We start from the raw sequence: 21333 nt of genomic DNA, 5'->3' as shown, positions 1-21333 counted from the left end.
CAGTTTCTGACTGTTTCTTGGACCTTAAGTTCGTGTGTGTGTGTGTGTATGGGGCGGGGGGGTTCAGAAGTTATTTTTCATGTCCACCGTACAGCTGTGGTTAATGACTACTGCTCCGGGCGGTCAGTGCGTTACACAAAAAGTGTCCTAACAGCAAATTTGAGGAAGCACGTGGACACTGGCCTGGAATGAGTGATCAGAGATCACTCAGCCATGGAGGCCGGAACTCCTGGTCTGGCTGAACTTTTTAAAATTTATCAGAGGTTAAAAAACGTAAAAAATTACTTGAGTTCACTGTGTGCGTCTAGGTTTCGGCCACGGTCGGTTTTCTTACTCCCGATGGCACCACGAAGTGCCCAGTTCTATGCCAGACTTTAAACATGAACATTAAATATGTTAACCATGTGAGGCATACGCACTCCTCTCGTGTCTGGTTGGTAGAAACTAGATGCCAATCAGCTGCTGGTAGAATGACAGCTCAGAGTCACCCCACAGTCCTCTGGCTCGGGCTAACCTCTGTCACCTCTGCTGGTTTTCTCCCAAAGTACTTGACTACACGGCGCTGGTGTCTTGCAATGATTAATGCATTGGGGAGGCTTGGGTGTGTGGGGACTGCCTACATGTGAGACATTCTGAATGTATGAGAAAGTAAGCGCGTGTGCACGCAAGGAAGCGTGCACGCACACTCGGGTCATTCTCAGGCTACGGAACCTGAGATGGATGAGGAAAACTGCCTGGGCGTCTGGTAACAGGAGCGGAAGCGTCTCAGTGAGAGGTCAGAACCAAAGACAATATGAGAGGCCTGACTAGGGCAGACCCAGGGTTTTGACTGACATGTGTTGTGATATGTTCCTATGGCTGTGGGTGTGTGTGTGTGTGTGTGCCTGTGCACGTCAGGGCCTCCCTGGCACTGCTGGAAAAGGTTTATTTGCCAAAGTACTGTGGGATGTTTCATCTCTCGCATTCCGAAAGTGACACTGCCTCAGGTGTGTGTGATAAAGATCCGTAGATTAAAGTGAGGCTAAAACACATGCTTTAACTCGAGAACACTGCTACGGCTAAACTATAGAGGAGTGACAGCCCTTGAGTACCAGCAGGAGGAGGTAAGGTGCCAGGTACTGTGGAACAAATTAATCTTGTTGTGATTTAAAAGCTTTTTTTGGACCTTAAATTCATGTAGGAGTAGGTGATGTTTGTGCGTGGTTGGTGGGGGTGTGCGTTCTGCTGGTGAAGGTCACAGTGGTAGCAGGCTGAGAAGATCAGCCCGGACTTCCCTCTTCTCCACAACAGATTCCGGCTTCTATTGGACATCCAGACAGACCCAGGCCAGCTGAGAAATCGAATCCCTCCAGCGGGTCCTGGGTGTGCCTCTGTGTCCAGGGGGCTTCCTTATGAGAAACCAAGACCCCCCCCCCCAATGTCTCAAGCCATGAAGAGTAGCTTCTCACTCCATTTCATAGGGCGAGAAACACAAGCATCATCATAATCTTATTGTCATGTTTGGCACCTGGGTGCAGATCCTTTTCAGCCAATCGAGGCTTCAGGTTTTCAGCCTGCAAACTTAACGCTGTCGACTTAGGAGTAGGGTATATCTAGGCTCATCCATTACACTAAAAATCTTCAGCCATATAAATTGTTTTACAACATACACACACACCTGGAGCCGAGGAGAGAACAGACCTCTAGATAATCATTAAGCCGCATTTTAGAAGTCCTCTAGTGTTCAGGAATTCGTGTCTTCTTCACTAACAGCATCGGCTCGTCAGACAGACGGGGAGATAAATCTTCTAAAAAGGCTGGACCTTCATTTGTATTGTGTCTTCCTCTCACAGTAGGTCCCAAACTCCTGGCAGTAACCAGCAGCTTATCCTAGCAACCAGGGTACTACAGCACATGCTGATCCAACATGTATCATAATCATCCACACACTCGTTAGCATCTCTGGAATGGGTCAATTGAGGTCGTTGTGTTGAGGTAACGTAAGGACTGATATCTGAGAAGATCGCTGCTGACTGCCTGGAATTATCATCAACGTAAAAACTTTGTATCTCCAAAAACAGGGGAAAAAAAACTTGACATCTGCTATTAGATGTGCATTTTCTGCTCGTCGGCTCATCATGAAATGCTCCCCCGATGTAAGGTGCAGGTGAAGTTTTCAAACGCCATCCTTAGCACAGACACTGCTAATTCTGACAGTCCTCTAATTCCGTCCTTCCCGCCCAGAAACATGACGTGAGAAATGGGGGACTAAGTTCGGAGCCTGAGTTAGGAACATTGAGTGTTAGGTTTTTGGTTGAAAAGAATCAGTGAAATCAAACAAGTGATCAGTGTCTGCCTATGTATCTGTATGCTGAGGTACTATTCTCTTGTCATATTGTAACTATGTAATTATGTTGAGGTACTCTAATCTTGTCTTGGTGTAATTATACGTAATTATGTTGAGGTACTATTCTCTTGTCATATTGTAACTATGTAATTATGCTGAGGTACTCTAATCTTGTCATATTGTAATTATATGTAATTATGTTGAGGTACTATTCCCTTGTCATATTTTAACTATAATTATTTTGAGGTACTCTAATCTTGTCTTGGTGTAATTATATGTAATTATGTTGAGGTACTATTCTCTTGTCATATTGTAACTATGTAATTATGCTGAGGTACTCTAATCTTGTCTTGGTGTAATTATATGTAATTATGTTGAGGTACTATTCCCTTGTCATATTTTAACTATGTAATTATTTTGAGGTACTCTAATCTTGTCTTGGTGTAATTATATGTAATTATGTTGCGGTACTATTCTCTTGTCATATTTTAACTATGTAATTATGTTGAGGTACTCTAATCTTGTCATATTGTAATTATATGTAATTATGTTGAGGTACTATTCCCTTGTCATATTTTAACTATGTAATTATGTTGAGGTACTCTAATCTTGTCATATTGTAATTATATGTAATTATGTTGAGGTACTCATGTATTGCAGAATGAAATGCGGTTTGACTAGCCTGTGGTGTAGGAATACAACATTTACTGCAAAGCATAAGACAGTCATTAAGTGCGTATCACTATACACATATATATCTTAAACAAATGCAAGACATGTAAACCATAATTTCCATATGCATCTCAACAGCCCGAGAGCCAAAGCTGTTTCGTAATCACGCAGATCTGGATCTTATGACCCAGATAGCAGCGGCTGGGGCACGTAGGGTCAGAGGTGAAGTCGAGTGCACTCTTCCGACATCTCTTGGTGAAGCTATCACGCACTGCGGTGGACTGAGCAGTCTTAACCACTCGTTACGGGGCCTCGCGGCCAGCGGCCGCGGAGATGACGCAGCAGGCCGCGTCATGTTACTGTACCATCCACTACACTTCTGCAGGAGTGGGCCGTGAGCTGAGGAGCGAGGGTTGACTTCTCAGTGGTCTTAGAAACGGGAGGAGCAGTTTGAGCTTTTCTTATGAGGTGTGAGGCGAATTTAAAGCTGTTTATCTTTTCCAGTGCGCCGCGCTGTGCTCAACTCTCCACATTCTGAACTCAGCACGGGTTTCCTTAGTTTCAGAGGTGACCGTCTGGGGTCTGGCTGTGTTGGGGAATGCTGAGTGCTAGAGGTCTGAGCTTACACACCAGTTCTGACAGAACGGTTGTATCAAATGCAGAGCTGAAGTCCAAGATCAGCATTTTGAAATAAGTGGGGACAGGTTGTGCCCATTCAGGATTCAAACAGAGAGACATTTCAGAAGGGAATTCTGAATTAGCAGTTTATCCTGGCCATGTCCTGAAAAGGGAAAACCTGAGACATCTTTCTGGCTTCAGAACTAGTCAGAGATACTGACTGCTTCTGTGGACCGAGTTTCAATATTAAATGTTTTTGATGCAACATCACAGCAAGGAAAACCATGAGGAAACATACTGACCCACAAACAACATCTCGGACATTATAACACAAAAATCATATTTTTTTGTAAGAACAGATCTTAAAATTTTAGAGCGAGCGTCACGTTGAACAATCTCTCGTTTAAGATCGTCTTTACCGCTACGGTGCGCTCAGGGAAACAGGGCCCTGATTCTCCCAAACATCATTGTGTTTAAATCAGTTTAATTAACAAAGAATGTTCACAGTTAAGAGGTGATGTCATGTCATGTAACAAAGGGCTTGAAACCTCTCTGAAACTCATTCCTGAGCTGAGAATGATCTGGTGCCTTTGTTGCGCAACAGTTTCGTTGACCTGTCTCTAAACTCACTGTGCCATTTGCAAACAGACGGTAGTTGTAATGTCACTGCAGTGCATCGTCATATACTGAATCTGTAGACAGGAGAATGTTTAGGAGTATAGGAGTTTAGGAGTTATGTTTATGGACAACACATGTTCCTCCTGACCATTCGTCAACTGCTCCTGTGTTTACAGTAGCAGAGCAGTGAGACAAATACTCACCTGGAGTTTATACGAGGGCAGTGCTCCCGGACCTGGGGTAATTAGACGTTCTGTTCTTTCTCTCTCTCTCTCTCTCTCTCTCTCTTTCTCTCATCTCTCCCTCCCTCCATGTCAGAGGTGATGAAGAGGTATGTCGTGGTGGGTCTGACAGCTCTGTGGGCATAGCGAGGAGGAAAAGTCAGACACTGCTTCAGAATCTAAGCTCTCAGATATGCTGAACACCGACACCCTCTCGCAGGGTAGGCCACCCAGGAGAACAAAGCAGGCGAGAGAAAGAGGTGGAAATCACATGAAAGAAGGCCTACGTTTCGGTCTCTCGCGACCCGAGATTAAAATCAGTTTGATCAAAGCAACAGTTCGGTACAAGTCCTTTTGCAGACGCATGAACTAATGCGGAGTCCCGTTCCCAGAATGCGTTCCATGTGCAGACACTGAGGTACATTAAAGGATCACTTCTAATAAGGTCACAATCTGACCTTTGAACTTATTAATACTGCTTGTTTTAATTGTATTGCTTGGGTTACAGTGGATGTACCAACTGTTCCAGTACTTCTGTACCCTGTTTTTCATTTGTTCTAAGAACACTGGGTGGGTTTCTACCTTTTAAAACTTAACGAATATAATCACAGTGAGCTTCAGTTCGATATTATATGATTTACTAAGAAGTAGGCAGCAGACAGATTACATCATTACATCATCACAGTCCACAGTCTAGTATGATAATGGCCATATACCGCCTTAGAGAGGCGTGTTCTGGTTTCACTTAGAAACAACAGAGAGGGCTGCTCCCAGTACCAGTGAAAAATGGATAAGTATGGACAGCGATCGCTTGGGATTGGGACGTCCGTATCAGGGCCCCGCCGTTCATTTGCATACATCAAAAGCTTCTGCACTTGTTGGTTTTAATTTGACAGCGGAGAGAGCCACCGGGAGGACTGCCATGATGACTCATCACTCTCAGGTGTCCTCGCAGACAGGTCACACACACACACACACACACACCCATCAGACCAAGTATGAGACGGGACATTCTCCATGGCATGGCGTAATCTGCACGCTAAAAATGTACTTAACATTTTACAGTAATTTAGGACCACTGTGGCCAGTAAAGTACTGTAGAATTTACAGTAACCATAAAGCACATATACATTAAAGTACTTAAACATTTATTTGTTATTATTGTTGTTTTTTGGGGGGGGTTTGGGGGGGGTTTGTGTGTGTGTGTGTGTGTGTGTGTGTGTGTGTGTGTGTGTGTGTGTGTGTGTGTGTGTGTGTGTGTGTGTGTGTGCATAAAAAATTCCCCACTCGCCCTCCTCCGGGCAGTCTCATATTTTCTTTCAAGCTCGGGTCCTCTACCAGAGGTCTGGGAGCTTGAGGGTCTTGCGTAGTATCTCAGCAGTTCCCAGGACTGCACTCTTCTGGACGGAGATCTCGGATGTTGTTACTGGGATCTGCTGGAGACATTCTCCCAGTCTGGGGGTCACAGCCCCTAGTGCTCCGATTACCACGGGAACCAGCTCCTCTCGAGGTATTTCTCGAGCTTTTCGGGTTCTTTTTTCTGATGATGCTATCATTTGGGATTGCTACATCTATCACTACATCCCTCTTCTACTGTTTATCCATATATGAGGGGTAGCAAAAACTGCAGAAGTGATGTGCACAAGGAGTAGAATCTGTTTCCCTAGAAACGTGTACATTTTCATTACATTTTTTACTGCAGTAAGATACACTGCAGTTACACCCATGAATAAGGTGCTCTGTTAATCTTAAAAAATATAAAAATATCAGGAAAAAAACTATCTTCTTGAAATAAATTTGTCATGAAAGTCTGCTAACTGCTGTAGCGTGGAAGTTGCCAGCGCTGGATATTTTAGTCTCCAATCAGTCCAAACTCTGAGACAAATGAACAACAACAGGCCTGTTTCTTTATAAAACGAGCATTAAAAAAAAACAAAAAAACAACAACAAAAAAAAAAAAACGCCATGTAAGAAAAGAATTTATTGTTATAAAACTACCCGCACCGCAGTTGCTTGCGGTATGTGGCGCGCGCGTCTGTGCGGACACGCCGCCAAGTTGGACACTCCTTCGGCGTAGCCTCGCGTGCTTTTAAGCCGGACCGGTGAGAACAGCTCTAAACCGGTTTCCGCACCGACAACAAAGGGGTTATGCCACGGCAAAGTGCGCACCTGCCAGCGAGCAGCGCACGAGTGATCGACGCGTGCTCACCGGGCTTGCATGGCTGCGCGCAGGTACCGGGCGCTCGTGTTAAGGTAAGACGCGCGCAGTTGCTACCCGAGAGGAGGTCGCTCGCTCGGTAAACGTAGCTGCTAGAAACGGTGGCCCTCTGGCTATGAGCAATAGAGATGCCTGCTGTTATTTTTGTAAGATGCTGGAGCGATGCAATGTTGAGTTGCGTTGCAGTTGAAGCTTCATTTTGTGCTGCTGCAAGGACCTCGCGCTATCGCCCGATAAACAGCACAAATTATATGACCCTGCGCTAAAATCTCCCCGTCAGCGCTTCGCTGTTATCTGAGGTCGATAGCTTAATAAAAGTATATAAATACATATATTAAAAAAAAAAAAAAACTTAAGAAGGCTGTCCGGTGCAGAACTCTCCTCCTATGAGGTGTGGTCACCTTCGAGCGCTGCTCAAAAACGGAGCGGCGCGCGATGCTGAGCGCGAGAAGATAAACAGCCTGGTTCGTCGCGCGCGAGCGTTCCACTGGCCCTTAGTACCCCGGCGCTGACCCCGCGCTCACCTGTAAGTGTGTCTTCGCCGCGGAAACGCTTTAATGCAAATGCTGCCCGCCTAGGTTTAATGCACGAGTATGTTCGCTGTTCAGTGTTGCTGCTGTTAATATTTAGAATTATTTATGCAGTGTTTAACTGATCGTTTTGTTCTCTCTCGCTCTCTCGCTCTCTCTCTCTCTCTCTCTCTCTCTCTCTCTCTCTATTGCTCTGTGTCTGTCTCTCACTTTTTTCTTGTCTCTCTCTGTCTCAACCAACAACCCCCACCCTACATGCCTCCATTCCCCTGCCTGGCAGGCCTTTTGCTCTCTCTGAGTATTTAGGTACCGTAAAGGGCAGCCCATGGGTGTTGTGTCTGCCGGGAGACCCCTGGATGGCGGCAGGGGTTGGGTCATAGTGCTCGCCTGCTTCCTGGCTCAGTTGCTGGCCTTCGGGTCTCCCCAGTCAGTGGGTGTGCTTTACCCTGAGTGGCTCAGCACCTACCAGGAGGGCAAGAGTATGACAGCCTGGGTGGGGTCCATAGTCTCAGGTGTGGCGCTCATCACCAGTGAGTATACGTGTGTGTGTGTGTGTGTGTGTGTGTGTGTGATGTAAGCTGATAGCTGAAAGACACTTGAACAAATCCATGTTGTTTACATATGGAAAGACGAGGATCCATATAGAGTTACAAGAAACACCAGCTGGAGAGATACAGTAGTTTGCACACAACACAGAACCTAACCATGTAGCGAAACAGTGGAGGGTGAGCTAGGAAGAATATCAGCAAAAAACACTAGCTTTCCTGAACTCTCACTGAACTTTCTCACTGAACTGTCCCACTGCTGTATCTGTTAAAGAGCTGAAACACTGCATAGCTGAAACATTGAGCTGTCTCACTGAACCGTAGCCGTTAAATAACATGGACTTAGGGTTCTCATAATAGCTGTGTGAGATTCCCTGGACAAAATCAGAAGTGCACACATAAACATGACCTCCCCAATCAGTGGTCTGTAGTGTTTATACTGCAGTTGCTTTAATTCGAAAGCTGGTGGGTTTGGAATTCCAAGTGGGTGGAATGCGATGGAGTGGTGGCAGGTGTGTTTGGTGGTGACACTTTGTCTCATGTTTTGGTGTACTGTGTGGACCTTTCCAGTTTAGCTGCTGTGATTTGAGCATAGAGGCTTCTATTCCTGTGTAGTAACCTGCCTACCCACACCCACGCATACATGCACGCACACACATCTACACACACACACACACACACACACACACACACACGCACATCTGCTTGGCGCATGAGTTACATTATCACATAAATCAGGCATTCCGTATGTGTTTGTGGGCGTGTGTGTGTGTGTGTGTATGTATGTGTACATGTGTTCGTGTGCATGTGTGAGCATTTGGTGCTATGTGTCTTTAATGCTGTTTTAAGAAGCTGTGATATCTTCAATCAGCTGGTGCTATGGAGAGATATAAGGAGAGATAAATGAGTTGACATAGCAACAGTTAAAGGTGCCTGCTGTAAATCTGGTGACGTCTTGGGTGTCAGGCACGCTGTGTTTTAACTAGACCTTATAGTGCACATGATAGGCTGGTTGTTCAAAGATCAGAGAGAGATAGAGAGAGAGGTGAAAAAAGGTGAGACAGTGAAACGTCCAGGGTAATTAAGATAAGCTTTGATAAGCTGCTCAGGAAAAGAGGAAGAGAAAGAGAGAGAGAGAAAGCATCTATAGAAAAACATTTTTTGAATTTTTGTAAAATCATTCTCACTGTGCCAAATCAAATGATACATGTTTTTCATATTTGGTGTATCCAGAGTGATATATTTATCAGTCTGACAGTGTGTGTGTTCCCTTGAAACCGAACCCATGAATTGTTGTTGCTAGCACTATACTCTACCTGCACTACTCTACTAACACTATACTCTACCTGTACTACTCTACTAACATACTCTACCTGCACTACTCTACTAACACTATACTCTACCTGCACTACTCTACTAACACTATACTCTACCTGCACTACTCTACTAACACTATACTCTACCTGTACTACTCTACTAACACTATACTCTACCTGCACTACTCTACTAACACTATACTCTACCTGCACTACTCTACTAACACTACACCTGTACTACTCTACTAACACTATACTCTACCTGCACTGCTCTACTAACACTATACTCTACCTGCACTACTCTACTAACACTATACTCTACCTGTACTACTTTCCTAACACTATACTCTACCTGCACTACTCTACTAGCACTATACTCTACCTGTACTACTCTACTAGCACTATACTCTACCTGCACCACTCTACTAACACTATACTCTACCTGCACTACTATAGTAACACTATACTCTACCTGTACTACTCTACTAACACTATACTCTACCTGCACTACTCTACTAACACTATACTCTACCTGCACCACTCTACTAACACTATACTCTACCTGCACTACTATAGTAACACTATACTCTACCTGCACTACTCTACTAACACTATACTCTACCTGCACCACTCTACTAACACTATACTCTACCTGTACTACTCTACTAACACTATACTCTACCTGCACTACTCTACTAACACTATACTCTACCTGCACTACTCTACTAACATACTCTACCTGCACTACTCTACTAACACTATACTCTACCTGTACTACTCTACTAACACTATACTCTACCCGCACTACTCTACTAGCATACTCTACCTGCACTACTCTACTAACACTATACTCTACCTGCACTACTCTACTAACACTATACTCTACCTGTACTACTCTGCTAATACTATACTCTACCTGCACTACTCTACTAACACTATACTCTACCTGCACTACTCTACTAACACTATACTCTACCTGTACTACTCTGCTAATACTATACTCTACCTGTACTACTCTACTAACACTATACTCTACCCGCACTACTCTACTAACACTATACTCTACCTGTACTACTCTGCTAATACTATACTCTACCTGCACTACTCTACTAACACTACACCTATACTACTCTACTAACACAATACTCTACCTGCACTACTCTAGTAACACTATACTCTACCTGCACTACTCTACTAACACTATACTCTACCTGTACTACTTTCCTAACACTATACTCTACCTGCACTACTCTACTAGCACTATACTCTACCTGTACTACTCTACTAGCACTATACTCTACCTGCACCACTCTACTAACACTATACTCTACCTGCACTACTATAGTAACACTATACTCTACCTGTACTACTCTACTAACACTATACTCTACCTGCACTACTCTACTAACACTATACTCTACCTGCACCACTCTACTAACACTATACTCTACCTGCGCTACTATAGTAACACTATACTCTACCTGCACTACTCTACTAACACTATACTCTACCTGCACTACTCTACTAACACTATACTCTACCTACACCACTCTACTAACACTATACTCTACCTGCACTACTATAGTAACACTATACTCTACCTGTACTACTCTACTAACACTATACTCTACCTGCACTACTCTACTAACACTATACTCTACCTGCACTACTCTACTAACATACTCTACCTGCACTACTCTACTAACACTATACTCTACCTGTACCACTCTACTAACACTATACTCTACCCGCACTACTCTACTAACATACTCTACCTGCACTACTCTACTCACACAATACTCTACCTGCACTACTCTACTAACACTATACTCTACCTGCACTACTCTACTAACACTATACTCTACCTGCACCACTCTACTAACACTATACTCTACCTGCACTACTATAGTAACACTATACTCTACCTGCACTACTCTACTAACACTACACCTGTACTACTCTACTAACACAATACTCTACCTGCACTACTCTACTAACACTATACTCTACCTGTACTACTCTATTAACACAATACTCTACCTGCACTACTCTACTAACACTACACCTGTACTACTCTACTAACACTATACTCTACCTGCACTACTCTACTAACACTATACTCTACCTGCACCACTCTACTAACACTATACTCTACCTGCACTACTATAGTAACACTATACTCTACCTGCACTACTCTACTTTATGAGATATTACACAGTAGAGAGAAATACAAAACGTTCAAAAACGTTGCGTTTGAGTTCACTCACAGTGGAAGTGCACCATACGCAGTCCTCCACTAACAAAGTGGTCCCACAAGAGCCACCGTATGGCCCCCTGGGACGGTACCTGGCTCGCATAAAATATTAACATTCACATTTACATTAACAGCACTTGGCAGGTATCCTTGTCCAAGAGTGCTTTGTAGTCTCTGTCAATCACGTGTGCTTATATAAGTACAGGTAGGTCGGTGTTAAGAATACTATCAGGCTAATGCCTGGCTAAAGCGGGAATAAGACAGTAGAGGGTTTTTTTACTGCATGTTTGCGTGTTCAGTGACTCAGTGAAGAGGGCAGTCTTCGGGCCTGGTTTGCAGACGGCCTGCACGCCCAGCTGTACCGCCCTGGTTCGCACCTGCGTGCCACGGCTGTCACTCCCTGCCTGCTAATACACCATCTGAGGACTGCAAGTTCTTCTGTCTTTTCGGTCATGCAAGGTGAGAGAGAAAGAAAGAAAGGAAGAGAGGGGGATAAAGAGGAAGAGAGAGGGATAAAGAGGAAGAGAGAGAGGGATAAAGAGGAAGAGAGAGAGGGATAAAGAGGAAGAGAAAGGGGGATAAAGAGGAAGTGATACAGCGTGCACCGTGAGAAGGGTACATACTGTAGTTTTGTGTTACCGGAGTCGAGAATTAACCACAGGTGTTGTTGCGTGTGCGTGGGTGTGTGTTTGCGTGTTTGTGAGTGTGTGTGTGTGTGTGTGAGAGAGAGAGAAGGAGAAAGAGGAGACCCCACAATATGAAAAGCTGGTGAGGGTGAAACACTTGTTTGTACACACATTACTTGTGCATTCATTTGAAACACTCGCACCTACATATAAAAGACATGCGCATATGCGCATACTACTCATACATATGTTAATGTGCACTTGCACATATACACTACTTCGATTTACATATATTAACTTACACCTGTATATACATTTGCACATTCAAATGTAAATTAAACTGTCCATGAATATAGTTCTTAACTGTGCTTGTATATATATATATATATAAATGTAAAAAAAAAAAAAAAAAGTGTAAAAAAAATAAATAATTCCAGTGCACCCGGAAGTAATTACATTGTAACAGGAAGGCAGATATTTAACATGTATACAGCAAGCTGCATGACGTTTGTTCCATCGTAATGAGCTCCATAACCTTATGATGAGTTTTGGAGATTTGAAAAGGAATTTAAGATTGTGGGTTATTGATCGGACATAGCTACTATAAGAAATGATAAGATTATGTCCTACTTAATCTTAGAAAATATTCAGAATGAATTCCATTAGCATTGGGAGTGTGTTGTGAGATATAGATTAGATCAATTATGAGATATATGTTCTGAATATTTACTCACATACTGCAGGCTGATTGGAGGATACTGAGAAGCTAACGTGTGGCCTAATGCTGTCTTTACATTGTTGCAGGTCTACAGGCTACATATTGCATAATCGTATCATTTCTAATTCAATTAGCCCTGGAACGTTCTCGCTAACACTGGGAACGCATTCCAAAATTTGTGTAAAATTCACATTCGATAAGGAAGTGTGTTCTCATGGTGGGACAACAATATGCTGTATGTGTCAAACAATCCACAGATCAATTAATTCCTAGACACAAACATGGGTTAATATGATTCCCTGTCCAGGGGTACCGCAGGGGATCGTACAATGTGTTGGTGGAACTGTAAGAATGTTCCTTCCTTAGTGTCTTTGACCTTCAAACTATCGTATATTTAGAATTATACACGGATATAACCACAGTCTTTCTTCTTTAGAGACCTCTCTTCACCTCATGTTGATGAGCGTGCTGTATAGATGTTAAAGTGAAATGACTTCCGGTTGCGCTGAACATTGTTTTACACACACACAGCCACACACACACACATGAACATAGCTAAAATCCATATTTACACACCAGTGACTGAATGTATAAGTGTGTGTATATGCAAGTGTTTCATAGTTTCATACACAAATGTAAGTACACATACACACACACACACACACACATACACACACACACACACACAGACACACACACACACACACACACACAGACACATACACACACACACACAGAGAAACACATACACACACACACACACACAGCATGCTAATCAGAAAAATGGGATTGATATTTTGGAAATGTATTTATGCAAATCTCTCTCTCTCTCTCTCTCTCTCTCTCCCCCCTCGCTCATTGCAGGTCCTCTCTGCAGCGTGTGCGTGGACAGCTTCGGCGCCAGGCCCGTGACCATCTTCAGCGGCGTGATGGTCGCCGGAGGACTGATGCTGAGCGCTTTCGCCCCGAACGTCTCCTTCCTCATCTTCTCCTACGGAATCGTCGGTGGTGAGGCTTAACTTCCGCACGCTCCGCCCCTCATTCCCAGCCCGCTTCTTTTTCTCGTCTTCCTCAGTCCTAGAACGGCCAAGCTCTTCTTTCCTGGGGGGTCCAGGGGGATTCTCACGTTCTGCATCTGCATCACCGGGTCCCTTACAGGGCCCATTGGGCCCTTTCCATCAGGCCCTACGCTACGCATCTATAATTCACGATCCGTTCACGTAACAGTATCCCGCGCCAGCCAGCCTAAACCTTTGCTGCTTCACACACCCTGATGTTAATTCATAACCCTCTTATCCATCATGTCTCAGCCATGGAGACAAACTCACACAGTTAACTGACCACTCTAAAATGATAAACATGAAAGTAATTTCATTAAAATACATAAAAGTATCTATTTTATCAAACTATGTAGTTCTTTGGAAAATTCTTATGAGCTTGCCAGCTAAAGATGACATATCTATTGTGATCGGAATAAGTAGTCTAGCATAATCATTTAGGACATTAGAGGAGGCTTTGAGACTTATTATGTGTTCCATGGTGTACTGGCAACTGTGAAGATGTAAAGTAAATTCAAGCTCAGAAGCAGAGCTCAAACACGAGAAGAAAAAACAAGCAGTTGGCTGAAGTAAACAGGCTTTATGAGCTGGATACTCACGTCAGAAGACGAAAGAGATGTAACAGATCGGCTGGTTTGTCCACCGACAATGCAGACAGGAATTTGGCCTTGAAGTCCATTGTAGGTGATTTTGCATGCCACACACACACACACACACTCACACACACACACACACACACACACACACACACACACACACACACACACACAGACACACACACCTCCTACAGGACAGCACGTCTCACATTTTGGCTCTGTTACAACAGCGCACTTTCATATCCACTCTATGAATAATAAATGCGCGTTCTTAAACGAGCGCATTTTTAAAAAATAAGAGAAGCTCTGAAACTTGGCTTCATCCTAATGACCACTCAGCTCTCGCTATGTGCTCTCATATATCGATACACAACAGCTCGCAGGGCAGGGGGCGTGGCCTTGCCATCATTTAGAGATCTGATTTGCCAATTGTGTCACCTTTTGAACGTTTGGCTTTTAAAATTGCTCGCACCGCTTCTTGTGGTTTTTACTTATCACGCTCCTAAGTACAATCCTGTGTTCCTCTCTAAGCTTGTTCAATTTCTAATTCTCTTGAGCTCTACCTGCTCAACCACTAATCCTGATGATTGGTTTTAACGTACGCATTGTTCATCTCTCGTGTTACTCTGCAGCGCAGAGCCTTACTCAACAAGTTACGTTTCCTGCTCGTAAAAGGTCACATTTTGGATTTTGTCTGCACATCTGGCCTTGATAGTGGAAATCGAGAGGGTACCTACATGAATGTTTCTGGTCAGAAACTCCTTAGGTTTGATTGAAATACACCTATTTCCTCTTATTTAGTAAAGAGAGATAGGCAGAGAGATTATTACAGAAATCTTAAACATATTGATTATGAATATGCTTCTCTCTGTTGCTAGAGTTCTACCATTGGCTCAGAGGAAAACACAACACTGTAATTAGAACTTTGTTAGAACAGTTTGCCCTTTTTAAAAAATGTACTCTCTCCCATTCTGGTCACACAACACCAAACTCTTAAAAACACATGTGCTAACCCTTTGTCCTGTAATCACTACCGCTATTAATTCTTCTCTTATTACTGGTATTGTCCAGTCTGAACTGCAGTCCGGTGTTGCTGCAGATGACCTCACTAACCGCAGCTCGATTTCTAATCTTGATTTCTGGCTAAAGTCCCTGCGTGTGTTGTTCCAGCCCAACATCAATAACCCCTGATAGAGCATAAACTTCACGAACCATTTCAGTTTCGTTTCAAGTTCGGAATCGCACTGAAACCGCCTTGGCGGTGCTCGTGAATGATGCTTTTTCTTTCAGCAGACTGGGGGGGGGCTCTTATCATCCTTCGTCTTATCATCCTTCCAATCCAGTTGGTCAAACTTCCCTATTAGACCATATTGTTTGTACCTCTCCTATTCTTGTTGTTTTCACTTACTTTCCTCCTGTGTTCCTCTCTGAACTTATGGAATTTCTAACAAGTGGGCGGGTGGGTATTTTGAAGGTGTGAATCACCTTTTCAACCATTCATAATTGTTTTGTTAGGTAATAATAAATCTCATACTGTGCTGGTTTGCTGAGTACCTCAAGGATCTATCCTTGGGCCTGTCACACAGCCCGTTTCCTTGGATTATTACGACTCCCGGCATTCCAATGATGAAGAATCTGGCCAATCGCCAACCACACACACGTTCATCAGTACCGGACTACTAATATCACCTGCTACTCATTCACACTGCCTATTTATACCAGACACACTCTGCAAAGTGTTGCCACTTAAATCATCAGCGTTCTTTCCGATCGTCTTACCGTATTTCTGATCTTTGTCCGATTCCTCTCCTCTGTTTTTAGCTTGCCCTGTTTGGTTTTGTCCGCCCGATTAGATTGTCTTTCTGGATTTCCACCTTGGCCTGTTTGTGCCCTGTTTGTAACATACTCTGACTCTGTTACCTGTATGATTCTGGTTCTGACCCTTGCCTGTACCTTGCCAACCTCTGTTGCATTACCCCTTACTGATTAAAACCACGGCTTATTTTATCAGCGAGCGACTGGCTTTATCTCAATCCTTAGAGGGCTATTAATGTTGAGTACTTATATGTTGCGTTTATGGCGAGAGCATTAGGAAATTTGGCTTGAGCTTCGTTTCATGCTGATGACACCCAAATGTGTATCAGCACTAAGAGCTAGCTTGGCAGCTGCTTGAGTTTTAATCTGTGTCTCCATCAAATAATAACCCGGATGCAACAGATTTTACTTCACCTTCAATCTTCAAAGACTGAGATTCTTTGAATTGGCAGTCATCTTTCCTTGAATCTTCAAATATTTTAATCCTCACATAGGTGTTGCTTAGATTTCACCTTCTACACAAGTATGTAACCTAGGAGTCATTTTTTATAGTCAGTTAATATTTGACACTCACATCAAGAATATTACCAAAACCTCTTCCCACTGTCTTTGTTGATGGCACAGTGGCTTGGTCGTGAGCACGTTTGCCTCTCAGCACTAGGGGTTTAAGTCCTGATCTTGGTGGAGTTTCCATATTCTATCTGTGTGGTTTTCCTTCTCTGGTTTCCTCCCGCAGTCCAAGAACATGGAGGTTGGGTTGATGGGATATTCTAAATTGTCCTGCATGAATGGGACCTGTGTGTAAGTATATAGAGATGCGTGCATGTATGTCCAGCGATGGTTGGAGCTCTGTCCTGGTCTTGACCTCCTCCCCTTCCCCGGCACCCAATGTCAGTCCCCCGGGGGGCTGTGGTTTCCGACAGGGCGCACGCTGTGTGCAAATCGGCTGCCGCTTCTCATCAGCATGTGAGTGTTTGTAACGGCCCGTGTCCATCCGTAAAGCGTCCTTGAGTCTGAGAAAGGTGCTGAAAAATGTAATTAATAATAATAATACAGCTGAGATCAGGCCTGTTATCTCACCCTGTGACGCTGAGACTCTTGTATGTGCCTGTGACGCTGAGACTCTTGTATGTGCCTGTGACGCTGAGACTCTTGTATGTGCCTGTGACGCTGAGACTCTTGTATGTGCCTGTGATGCTGAGAGTCTTGTATGTGCCTGTGGCGCTGAGACTCTTGTATGTGCCTGTGACGCTGAGACTCTTGTATGTGCCTGTGACGCTGAGACTCTTGTATGTGCCTCTTATGCTGAGACTCTTGTATGTGCCTGTGACGCTGAGACTTGTATGTGCCTGTGACGCTGAGACTCTTGTATGTGCCTGTGATGCTGAGACTCTTGTATGTGCCTGTGACGCTGAGACTCTTGTATGTGCCTGTGACGCTGAGACTCTTGTATGTGCCTGTGACGCTGAGACTCTTGTATGTGCCTGTGACGCTGAGACTCTTGTATGTGCCTCTTATGCTGAGACTCTTGTATGTGCCTGTGACGCTGAGACTCTTGTATGTGCCTGTGGCGCTGAGACTCTTGTATGTGCCTGTGACGCTGAGACTCTTGTATGTGCCTGTGATGCTGAGACTCTTGTATGTGCCTGTGACGCTGAGACTCTTGTATGTGCCTGTGATGCTGAGACTCTTATATGTGCCTGTGATGGTTGGGGTATAATTAGGCTCTTCTTGCTGGATCACCTTCAAAATCTCTCCAGAGTCTTTACTGTGTACAGCACTGTGCTCCTGAGTTCTCACTCTCTCGTCATCTCGTGCTCGCCTTCCTCCTGCAGTGCTGAACCACACCGGCTTCTTGTGCCCCAGTTTTCCTCTGGGACTGGTGACCATTTATCCTCCTTCTCACTCTTTGCCTGATGGAATGATTAGGACTTAAACATGTACTATATTCAACATACTGAACATGGTTTCACCTCCTAGGACTTCAGAAGCACTTGGGTTGCACACCTGTTTCTATGGAAACCTGGTGTTTGAGTATTTGAGTGTTTGATTGTTTGTGTGTTGTCAGGTATGGGCTGCGGGCTGGTCTATGCGGCGACGTTGACCATCACATGTCAGTACTTTGACAAGAGACGTGGTCTTGCTCTGGGCATCGTTACTACAGGTGTGGCCCCTCCCACCTCACACCTGTACTTTCAAATAATCATACTTCAATTCCCTCCTAAACTACTCCTGAATCTATTTAAAGTAATGAAGAGATTTATCACTGTCAGCAATTAAAATTATATTCCAAATCATATCAAAATCATAACAATGGACTGTGAACGTGTCATTAACTGTCTGTAGTGTTTTTATTATGTTTGGATTAAAAGGATTGTAATACGATATGTGTTCAATTGCACATCTTACGTAATCACCATTGCTTAAGGTAAAGGCTGCTCCGTAACTGTGTGTGTGTTTGTGTGTGTGTGTGTGTGGGCGTTTCTTCAGGTACCAGTGCGGGCGGTTTTCTCTATGCAACCTTACAGAATGAGCTGATTGAGCTGTTTGGATTGGACGGTTGCCTGCTTATCATCGGAGCAGCATCACTAAACCTGATGGCATGTGCCGGACCCATGCGACCTTTGAACTTTCCAGGATATTACCTCAAACAGAAAGCCGCCCTGGCACACACAGACGAGCCTCTTTATGACAAACCCTCCACTATCATCATCGTCACCGGCGACGACCGAGACACCGGTCCTGCCCATAAAACCCCCGGCACCGCAACAAAGGAGCTCCTGATTGGCTCAGAGCCAGGAGCGGCAGAGTGGGGCACGCCGCATTCCGCGCTGGTGCGCGCCATCAAACGGCGGGCGCGCGCGCACGCCCGCTACGCGCGACAGGTGGGCGGCTACCTGGGGAACCGGCCCTTCGCCGCCCTCTGTGTTTGCATCTTCCTCTTCAGCCTGGGCGCCTTCCCACCCGTCCTGTTCATGGAGGACGTGGCGCAGAGCGCCGGCCTCGCCGAGCACGTCGCCGCTGTGCCGCTCGTCTCGGTGGTGGCCGCGGCGACGGGCGCAGGCAAGCTGGCGCTGGGCGCGCTGGCAGACGCGCGGCGCGTGAGCGGCCTGCACCTGTACGCGCTGACCGCGATGGCCTCGGGCGCCGCCCTGCTGCTGGTGCCCGTCTCGCGGAGCTACGCAGGCCTGCAGGCGCTCTGCGCCGTGCTGGGCTTCTTCTCGGGCAACTGGTCCCTCACGCCCTACGTCACCACGCGCATGGTGGGCGTGGAGCACCTCAGCCAGGCTCACGGCATCCTCATGTGCTTCGGAGGCTTCGGGATCATGCTGGGACCTCCCGTCGTAGGTATGGAGACAAACACATCCGCGCACACGCTCACAGACCCAAACCCATAGCACAAGCACCAGAGCACTCCATTGCTTCGGGTTACCTACACATCAAAACTCACTTGACGTGTCAGTAATCACGTCTCCCCTCGCTAACGCTCGGTCTTCTTCCTGTCCCAGGCTGGTTATTTGACTGGACGCAGTCGTACGACCTGGCATTCTACTTCAGCGGGTCCTGTGTGGTAGCGGGGGGCGCGCTGCTCTTCCTGGCTACCCTGCCTTGCTGGGGCCTGCCGGAGAGCGAGGGGAACACGCCTGCCGTCGAGTCCCCCTGTGACCCAGAACGAGAAAACCCCTCCGACAAAGTGGCTTCTGTGGCCTGAACCGCCTTGATGTAGCCCTCAGCCTTACTGCTCCTGCGTGCTTTAAGCATCGTACACATTGACTTTTTTTTCACAGACCTTAGAAAACACGCACAAAGTTTGTCTGCAATTTTATTCTTTTCTTATTCTATATATTTTTAGTGATGATTAACTATTTGCTGTATTCTGAACTAATATAATTATTACCTCGTTTGTGGAGGTTTGTACGAATCAGATACAGTTTATTAGGAGAGTGTAGAGTAGATGTCTTTTATTATTAACAGATTTTTGTAGGATTCCTTCACTCAAAACGATTGTACATTTGGTCTGACCACACATGGTGTGACAGTACAAAGCATCCTGCATTGGAGACCATAAGGAATGTAATACATCACAGACCCTCTGGGAAATGGTGCCGTCTGCATAGAAGACCCGTTCTGGTCAGATCAGCCACAGCTCAGGTAGTGCCCTCCAGTAGGCTGCTCCGTGTAATGCTCACTCTACCGTTTACAAATGGTCATCTTTGTTTTATGATGGGTTTGGGAAACCCAGATCGGGACCCTGATCGCTGTACTTCCTGATCGAGACGCGCGTGACGTACCTTGCTTTTCCTGCTCATCTTCTTTTATTGCACCAGTGCTAAACCAAAGAGAGAGAGAGAGAGAGAGAGAGAGGGAGGGAGGGAGGGAGAGAGAGAGAGAGAGAGAGAGAGAGAGAGAGGGAGGGAGGGAGAGAGAGAGAGAGAGAGAGAGAGAGAGAGAGAGGGAGAGAGAGAGAGAGAGAGAGGGAGAGAGAGAGAGAGAGAGAGAGGGAGGGAGAGAGAGAGAGAGAGAGAGAGAGGGAGGGAGAGAGAGAGAGAGAGAGAGAGAGGGAGGGAGGGAGAGAGAGAGAGAGAGAGAGAGAGAGGGAGGGAGAGAGAGAGAGAGAGAGAGAGAGAGAGAGAGAGGGAGGGAGGGAGGGAGGGAGAGAGAGAGAGAGAGAGAGGGAGGGAGGGAGAGAGAGAGAGGGAGGGAGGGAGAGAGAGAGAGAGAGAGAGAGAGAGAGAGAGAGAGAGGGAGGGAGGGAGGGAGAGAGAGAGAGAGAGAGGGAGGGAGGGAGGGAGAGAGAGAGAGAGAGAGAGAGAGAGAGAGGGAGGGAGGGAGGGAGAGAGAGAGAGAGAGAGAGAGAGAGTATCCCCAGGCTAGTGTGGGCATTATACCATCTGCACTTTACCTTTTCCTACTATAACATACACAGCCATGCACACATACAAAGACAAAACATAAGAATTAATGTACGAATGAATCATCAGAAATGTTTTACTCATTCATGGTCCCTCACCGGGCTGGTTCCTGATTCTGATAATAATTGTATTTTTCTTTTGTTGTCATTTTTAATGCCACTATTAGTATGTAAGATTTGTAAGAATTGAATGCATCTCTTTTACATTCACTTATACACAATGTGTGTCCATCACAAAAAGAACACAAATTATTTGTGATTGTTTGTTGTTTGTTGTTTTTAACACTAAA

The 21333-nt window shown here is 45.1% G+C and overlaps 1 protein-coding gene across 1 annotated transcript; it reads left to right on the top strand.

Moving 5' to 3' along the window:
• The first annotated feature begins 6644 nt into the window (after positions 1 to 6644).
• On the top strand, positions 6645 to 20484 carry slc16a9a (solute carrier family 16 member 9a). The gene is made up of 6 exons (XM_035532967.1): positions 6645 to 6708; positions 7484 to 7733; positions 13527 to 13670; positions 18200 to 18295; positions 18622 to 19479; positions 19641 to 20484. The coding sequence occupies exons 2-6, from the start codon at positions 7529 to 7531 to the stop codon at positions 19841 to 19843; spliced, it is 1506 nt and encodes a 501-aa protein (XP_035388860.1). The 5' UTR covers positions 6645 to 6708; positions 7484 to 7528; the 3' UTR covers positions 19844 to 20484.
• Positions 20485 to 21333: the final 849 nt, after the last annotated feature.

Source organism: Electrophorus electricus, chromosome 13, assembly GCF_013358815.1.
Source record: "Electrophorus electricus isolate fEleEle1 chromosome 13, fEleEle1.pri, whole genome shotgun sequence".
Taxonomy (NCBI): domain Eukaryota; kingdom Metazoa; phylum Chordata; class Actinopteri; order Gymnotiformes; family Gymnotidae; genus Electrophorus; species Electrophorus electricus.
Note: the sequence above shows the minus strand (reverse complement) of the source record. Positions and strands in the feature narration are given on the sequence as shown.